At 37.4% G+C, this 8,863-nt stretch overlaps 1 protein-coding gene across 2 annotated transcripts; it reads right to left on the reverse strand.

Annotated features, from left to right (window-relative positions):
* Positions 1 to 107: 107 nt before the first annotated feature.
* Positions 108 to 7,718, reverse strand: Srp72 (Signal recognition particle 72). 2 transcript variants are annotated; one of them, XM_053746807.1, is made up of 13 exons: positions 7,563 to 7,718; positions 7,000 to 7,234; positions 6,540 to 6,684; positions 6,191 to 6,381; positions 5,625 to 5,762; positions 5,195 to 5,327; positions 4,356 to 4,535; positions 3,994 to 4,152; positions 2,741 to 2,956; positions 2,047 to 2,141; positions 1,388 to 1,489; positions 875 to 979; positions 108 to 262 (listed from the first exon to the last, which is right to left on the reverse strand). In XM_053746807.1, the coding sequence occupies exons 1-13, from the start codon at positions 7,663 to 7,665 to the stop codon at positions 136 to 138; spliced, it is 1,929 nt and encodes a 642-aa protein (XP_053602782.1). In that variant the 5' UTR covers positions 7,666 to 7,718; the 3' UTR covers positions 108 to 135. The 2 variants fall into 2 exon arrangements, with proteins under 2 accessions (XP_053602782.1, XP_053602783.1); XM_053746808.1 differs by lacking the exon at positions 108 to 262 and adding an exon at positions 706 to 751.
* Positions 7,719 to 8,863: the final 1,145 nt, after the last annotated feature.

The following is an 8,863-nucleotide window of genomic DNA, read 5'->3' on the forward strand; positions in this document are numbered from 1 at the left end:
ATATTCTTGATAATAGAAGAGGGCCTTATTTTTTAGTAATTTATATGTAATATTGATGCTGCTAACGCATATTTTAAAGGAATAGAAAGTTAAATAAAACGCACACGGGATGTATATAAAAGTTTATTGCTCCGTTTACCACTTGCGGCCCTTGCCCTTCTTCTTCTGCTGCTGCTTGCGTTGCCACGCGCTGTCCTGCTTGCTCTCCTGCACGCGCGGACTCTTGGTCGCCGCACTCGACGGCTGCTGTTTGCTCATGTCACTGGGAATACATTCATAAATTAGTAAAAATTGTAATTATTTTAGGTATGTTACTAAACATTATAATTAATTTATAATGTTTCTTGAACAAAAGCTTAATATTAGAAGTCACGTTTTATACGGAAAAGATTTTTGCTACTGGCGATACTAGTTTTGACAGATGTCATGTAAAATTAGATACGAATTTGGCCACTTGTTTTAATCGTTTAATAACAGTAAACATACTACTATACTAAACTGATTTTTGCAAGGGACAAGAAACCTCCTGAAAATGACTCCTTTGGCAACACTGGCTGTTTATCAACCAATCTCGACTATTCTATTGGGTATTGCAATTGCAAAAAAAGGTAGTTCGTCAAAAATCAGTTTCGTTACCTTTTTTGACTGACTGTACTATCTATCACTATAACTATGATAAAAAATTAAAATCAGCGTCATGGCATGAGACAAACTGAGTGGTTAAGGGTACCACTCAGCTTGTCTCATGTCATGACTAAGAGTATTTAATGTACCTTTGTAATATTAACATTTTGTACATTTCCTGTGATGTATATTAGTATGTTATGAATAAATTTATTTAATTTATTTCTAAAAATAGGTGGTAAACACTAACTATTGGTCGGTGGCGGTGGTGGACATGCCCTGGCTGCCCTTGATGACCTCGCGCCGTCCGCGCCGCCCCTTGCGGTACGCCGAGCGCTCGTACTTCGGCAGCCATCTGGATGTAAATTGTTTGATATGTTATTCATCTTCCTGATTAGTGCTAACTCCAGCTGATTCGCTGCTAGTTCGGGTTGGGTTTGGCAAATTTTTGTTTTAGTAATGAAACATAATATAATTACCGTAGCCGTCTGTCTAGTAGCCACACTTCGAGTATTGCTGAGGTGAGAGTGAAAGGACACAAAACCATCTTCTCTCTTCAAATCGTAACTACTTGATTACAAGAATGTTTTGCAAAAAATACTTAACATCTTGACTGATAATTTCAAAAAATATTGTGATTGAGAATGAGTGATTATTTTGTCTAATTTGATAGAATACCTACATAGCTGTACACACACACTTCAGCTTCATTAGATGCTAGTGTAAAACACACAAATTAAATAATAAATATTATATAACTAACCTCTCCGGATCAGGGGGTCTGGACAGATCCGCATTGGGAGGCAGTTTCGTTTTCCTCTTGCGCTTGGCCTTCGTCTTTTGACCTAATTCCGACCCTGGAGTCCTGTAAGTAATTACAACATTTTTTCTCAGTAAAAAAGCAGTAATAAGATCACTCCACATCCTCCCATGGATGTCGTACGACGCGACTTAGGGTCATAGCATAAATATTACCACCCGGCAAAATGACGCTCATTGAAAAGTGAACTTTAAAGCGTCAACTATAGATATACTTTACACTGACAACAAATTAGCGGACTGCTCGCAGTCAGATACCGTTTTGTCATATAAACTACGTCTACAGACCTCTTTATTGCTCACTTTTCAATGAACGTGATCTGTGGTATGGGATAAGTGTGCTGACTCTAATGGATACCAAAACTGATAGGCAACTGCAGCAATGCTCATAAAATCAAAGCCGAATCTTAAAAATAAAAAGGTTTATTTTTTCACGCGTCAAGAACATGCGGGAATGAGAGAGAGAATATATTTAACCAATATTTATTTAGCATAATACCTAAACATACACGGCAAACAAAAAATAAAGTAGAGCATCTTCTAAGTACTTTTATTCTTCAGAGAAAAATATGTCTGGAATAAAAAAAAAACAATTCAGCTCACCCTGGTGATTGTTCTTGTTTGCTGACCGTCTTTTTGACTACCTTCGCTCCCATCATCCATTTCGACGATTCCAGTGCGTCGATGTCAATTTTAGTCTGGAAATTAATTGGCACATTAACATTAGCCCGTCGATCGCGGAGAATCGAGACACGATAGATAAACAATTGTTTGCCCGGCGTATTTGCACTGGTTCGTAAGACGATAGCTTATATACCAATCGACTCATATGTGGTAAGTTTTCATCGACCACCATTTGCTTCCGGTGAAGGAAAGCATCGTGAGAAAATGTGCATTCTTGTTGATAATATAACAGGCAATGGCAAACTATTTCAATAATATTGCCAAGGAAGTTATTGCGTGTGTTTGTTAGAAACATATAGATATCGACACTAGATTGTTTTGTAATATTTAAGGAAAATGTTACTGTGTTTCTACATATAAACTGTTTGATTTTTTTCTATTAAATACAAAAAACTATGTAAATAATAAAAATTACTTCCAACTAAAGTTTTTGGGTTAGGATGTCCTATAATGTTGCATACTGCAGTGTATGCGTCTATATTCACTACCTCCCCACTACTGTGATATAAGTTGTAGTGCTGCAAGCGCTTAGTTGTTTACAGGACGGAGAGACCGTGATATACAGTTACGTGCGAGGATGGGGCACGTAACCTCGCCAATATTGTACACATACCTCCAGCTGATCCAGCCTAGGCAGCTTCTGGGCCAGTTGTTTGGCCCTGGCAGGCTCCACAGCAGCCAGGGCCTTCACCAGCCGGGCGAGACTCTTGCGGTCGTCGGGCGCGGCGCGGGCGAGGGCCTCGTGCGCGGCGGCGGTCGCGGCGGCGTCGCCCGCCTTGCGGTGGACTTCCGCGGCCGCGCGCCACACGTCCCGGAGGGACGCGAAACGCTGCCAGGGAAAATATACAGAACTTAAATCTCCAGTCTAGAGCCTAGGAGCCACACCGGAAGAGCGATGGATCACGGAAATAAAACAGAAAAACAATAATGTGACAAGACACGTTTGATTTACAACAGTACAGTACAGCGGTCGCGCCACACGTCGCGCAGGTACGCAAAACGTTGTGTGGTGTGACGACACATGACCTTAATAAATGTCCTACGTACAATGTACTAATTGTATTGTGGATAAACAACCTGGATAGCCCCTCCACCAACATTGTATGTTCTATATTCAATATGTATACATATAAACTATGTTTAATAAATAATAAATATCAGTTATCAGTTATAGTTTATCGTCGAACCTATAACCAACTGGTTGTTTCATTGTGAACACCCTCATATTACATTACAGTTGCCAGCCAACAATATACTTAAGTGCCATAATATTTCTCTGTACTTAAATAATTAAATTAATCTATTTTTTATCTCTTAAGTAATTAATAACTCTTCAAAGTCTAGCTGTCTAGCTGGAGGAGGGAAATAAATCACGTAAAACAGAAAACAATGATAGTGTCACGAGACAAATTTACTAGAGTACAAATGTCACCAAACGCACACATCAAACGGTAAAATGAATTTAATATACTATAATTAATGATTACTTTTGATTGGTTGGATATCTTCAACTCGAAATAAAATAATACTGAAAGATAAAACACGCCTTCACTGTGTACTAAACAGTTTAATTTGCTGTAGCATACATTGAACAGGTATAAAACGAGCCTATTTGTCTGGAAAGTTCAGCTGCTTTACGGTAGGTGCGAGGAGGGAGATCGCTAGCAATGCGCCATATGACGCATTGAGAGCTAAATCAAGGGCTGTAACTAATGAAAAAAAAAACACTGTATCACGACTTTCTTATTTTGTGACAACCCTGACCGCATTGTCGCCGCTGGCGGCTGTCTCTCCTTTAGCAAGGCCATCGAACATCTTATTATTATGGATTTGGTGTAAACATTTAAGTAAAATATTGTAAAATACCTTATCATCCTTGTAATAGTTGTAGACATCCTTCATCAAATTGGAAGCTATTTCCGTTTCGCCGTCGGCACACAACAGTGTACAAAGTACCCCGATCACGCCAGCTCGGTACTTATATTCGCTCTCTTCTAACAATTTCACTGCACTTTTGCGGTCACCCTGCATAAAAACATAAGAAATAAATTCAGCGTATATTTAATTAGCCATTACGCGCGGTAAAAAGTAGCCTATATAACTATCTTTCTTCCAATCTCCAAGTAAAAAATACTCTCTTACCCACTGCTCTGCTCTGTTTGACGTGAAATAAGAACAAAAAACAAACAAATATTTTCACATTTATATTAGATGGGTATTCCACCTACCTGTGCCAATAAAACTTGAACGGCAGCAAACGTGAGCGTATCCCCATATTTGAGCAGCAGCGTGACAGCTTGCTGTCTTTTTCCCTCCTTGGCCAATGACGAGGCCTCCACTAACGCGGCCCGTCGCTCCTCGCCGAACTCCCTGACTAGTTTCACGCAGCATTGCTTACAGAAGTCCGGCTGCAAGGGAAATTTCATTATGAGTTTTATATTCTCTTAACAATGCCAGTTTCTCTAGGTTTTGTCCTAATATATTTCTTTCTTACCTAAAAATAAAACAAATAATATTGATCGTAAAATTTGCGATTCACACAGTCATGGATATTTGAATGCCTAATTTCTGTTATTCTGTCATATTTAATTTAATTAGCACGGTGGGAAGTCGAGTAGGACTGGCTGTGACTTTGCGTGCAGAGGCCTACCTCTGCATGCAAAGCCTTCAGAAATAGGGAAGAAGTCTCCCTTTTCTGAAGTCAATTTTGTTATGGTATCTCACCTGTTTCCAATATAATACCATTTTTTTATATTCTTCATGATTTTGGTACTTGATATTATAATAAATCTTTATAAAAAAGGTATATATGTATTGGTCTAAATATGTCAGTGTCAGACTGTTGAGATGTTGTGTCACTGTGACCTCTGTCTAAGTGCAGAGATTGTTAGGATCTTGTCAAATTCCAAACAACTGCTGTTGATATTGTATTTTATTTTTATATTAATTGGGACACATGACATTTTCTTCTTTTTTTAGAACAACAACCTTATACAAAAATAAAAAAAAATAAAAAACTTGTGTTGCCAGCAACAGAGATTAGTCCTAAAATATAAGTTTATCTTACTTGGTTAGAGTAGATAGCCAATATCGCTTGGTTGTATGCGATGGCGCGTCGTTGCCTCGAGTTCAGTTTGTGTTCCAAGCCGTCCTGTGTGGCCGCCTTCATACGCTTGCGGGAGTCGAATACGTTCGTATCCCTAAAATAATGAAAATCAATGGTAAAATGGTACAAAGGTCACCTGCATGGGTACCTGACTCTCATTTATTTCTGTCGCGAAACATTGCATTGATGTTTTCTGGTTTGAAGTGTGAATAGGCCACAAAGTCGTTGCTTGTGTCACATAATAGTGAAACAAAAAAAAATGGCATAGGAGATTATGCTACACAAAATAAATAATTTTATTACATCCATAATTCCATATTAATATTATAAATGTGAAAGTGTGTTTCTTTGTCTGTCTTTCATGACAAAACAAACAACTATAAAAGCTAACCTGTTGATGACGACAAGGTTGTTGCTGGCAATAGCGACTAGGGCCTGGTCAGAGGGCTTGTCCTTGAGCACGTTCTGGTAGACGGCGGCCGCTTCCTTCTCCTTGCCCATTTGCTGCAGGCAGTACGCTTGCTGGACTCTGTTTTTATAACATTTATATATATCCATGCTCTATTTACAGCCACTTAACTAAATCTATAGTGTACTAATATTTTAAAATTAATTCCAGCCAACAAGTTAAATTAATTTTTTCATATTATTTTTGTCCACAAAAGATACACATGCATATGAGTTCATTATATAGATAGATGGATACATAACTATGTATTCTATTACAATCTTTATGTCAACAGGATTCATGTCTTTGAATTATTTGTTACAAACTACTAGCCATGGAGGATAGAAGATTTGTTTTGTTTGTTTGATTGAAAAAATTTACTAAAAGGCCAGTAGGTCTCTTTGTTGTTACCAATATATTTTTTCATTGGATAGATCAATTTTTCAATTATATTAATTCACCAGGTGATTTAATATGGTGTGGTGTAATAAACCAGATATAAAACTAACCTAATAATGGCAGCCTCTTCTTTTGCCTCTTCCTCAGTGCCTCCATCATCGATCACACTCTCAGAGCACGCTTGTTCTGCTCTCTTGAGCACCGGAATTGCTTCGTTGTACTTCCCGCGCATGGCTAGTGTGCTGCCGATGTTGTAAGACAGCTCGTAGGTACTCTCTTCAAATTGGGGTAAGTCTGCAGACTGGGATAGGGAAGAAAAACATTCATAAGAAATACATAAAACAGTCTCTGAACAGCTGCACTTAAAATTATCCACAATGTGAACTGGGCTTTAGTGATTTCAACTTGACATCTAAAAAAAGGGATAGATATATTTTGATTATAATAAAAATAACTCACTGGATTCAATGCAGCTAGATTGGCAACAACAGAAGCCATGTTGGCCTGTCTCTCATCTTCATACTCGTCTGTGGTATTCTTCACCACTTCACGGTAAAGGTTGTAGCAGTCCTGATACTGCTCTAGGCGATATAAAATTTGAGCCCTGGAAAACAACAGTTTTTAATGATTTGGTTAAAAACAATATTGCAACTGACTAAAAATAACATAATTACAAATCCTGATATGAAAACAATACTTATAATGATTTTATGTGGCATTTAGGTACAGGTGGGTATTTAGTGGTTTCTTGAGTCCTACACATTTTGGTAGTCTTTTAAGTTTATTATGAGATGTTATTATGATGAGATTTGAATAAAATTTCAAACAAGATTTAAAACATAACATTTCATAAGATGTTATGTTTTAAATCTAAAATACATGCCAATAAATTGACTATTTCACAAGAATACAATCTAACCTTAGTTCTTTCAAAGCGGGAGTCATCTCGGGTGCATTGTCAACAGTCTGCAAGGCATCGTTGGGGCAGTTGAGCCGGTACTGAGTGTATGCCTTCTCAAAGTGGAGATCAGCAGCAAGCGCAGCATTTTTAGGGTTGCACAAAACTGCAAGGGCCTCTTTAAAGTTGTGCAGTTGGATGAAGCACACCACTTTACAGTGGAATGCCTTCTGCTCATTGGGTGCTATTTGCAAAACTGGAAGGTGAATATAATGGTTTTAACATTAAAATGACTTAAAAATATAGTTTCACCTTCATACATAAATTATTCTCTGTCATCATGTCAACCAGAAGATATAATTAGCTACCTGCTAATTCACATTTGTGATCAAATTTCTAAGATTGTTTATATACTAACTAAAGGATTTTAAATACATTTTTAGTGTTATTAATAATTATGTATGGGGTTAAATATATCATTCTATAAACTGTAGGGAAAGTTACCTACTAGGTTACTTTAGAAGCTAGTTTGGAGATTGTTATAAGATTCAGGAGGAACATGATATATTTTCAAAGACATTTACCTTTACCAGTAGCTTTTAACGCTCTATCATAGTCACCGTTTTGGCAAAACTTATTTAATTCAATATAAGCCTGAACAAGGTTATTTTCCTTGTTGGCTGACATTTTTTGACAACTTGGCAATTAATTGCAAAATGTCAATTGCCAACCAGCCGCAGTAATGTCAGGCGTTTTGTTTACTTCATGGATTTAGTAAGTACTGAGTACCTACTAATTCTATGGTTTACTTACCTACTACCTACATACTTTTGACTGAAGTTTATTATTCTTTAACTTTTGGAATGTATTTATTTTTTAAATTTTCTACTATGAATGGAAAATTCTGCAGTAAATAATCAGGCCTACCTTTTATTGTATACATAATAAATTGCGTAATTATAAAGTATAATTTTTCTCTTTTTTATCTTATGCAAATGGAAGTTGCGTTTACTGACACCTGGTGGTGAATAGCTAAACTAATCTGCGTTTTTTTCTATTTTTTATGTTACACCCTCCACACTGTCGCCAAAGAGTTCGCCGAACTTTGGCGTATTCGGCGTACATTGCTGAACTTTCATTAGGGTAAATTGAAGGATTCATACATATTACGCAATGTCCGCGAATTCGCGTCGGCATTATGGGTGTCTGTTGTTGTTGAGAGATGGAGCTTTTCCGGGAAAATTCAAAATTTTCCGCCAAACTGGCGGATTCGGTATACATTACTGTTTTTTCATTCCGGTATAAAAAAGCTCTCATATAAACTACGCAATGTTCATGCATTCACTGAGTCGCATCTGTCTAAGTTTGGCGATAGTGTGTAGCCGGAATTTATATCACTTCTGTAATTGACGTAAAGATGATAAGGCTTTACCTATGGGCCTTACCTTGTTTTCTGTAAATTGTCAAACATTTTTATGTTGTCGATGTGCCAAATAAACAATAAAATAATAATCTGTGGAGTCGTCGTGACCCTTTGTTGACGCTCGTGGAAATTTGAAGAAGCATACCTAACCGAAGAACGTACTTATATAATTAGCAAAATCGATATCTGTGTGGTACCTGTATTCTTTGCTCTATCAATCGTGTCACCCTGTTGTTATGTCCTAACAGTGGCGTAGCTAAGTAACTAACTAACTAAAACTGATATTAATTGAACTAGTGAAAATTTCTTCCACTCGCATTTGGTTTATAATTTTACTACGGAATCGACTGTATCACGACGAATCTCAATTACAACAAATCTGGAGTAGGTAGGTACGTCGAATTCGTAAGACGATGATGAGAGAACAAACTATTTATTTTTGCCCAAGGGCCTATACCTAGC

The sequence above is a fragment of the Plodia interpunctella genome, chromosome 6 (assembly GCF_027563975.2).
Source record: "Plodia interpunctella isolate USDA-ARS_2022_Savannah chromosome 6, ilPloInte3.2, whole genome shotgun sequence".
NCBI lineage: Eukaryota > Metazoa > Arthropoda > Insecta > Lepidoptera > Pyralidae > Plodia > Plodia interpunctella.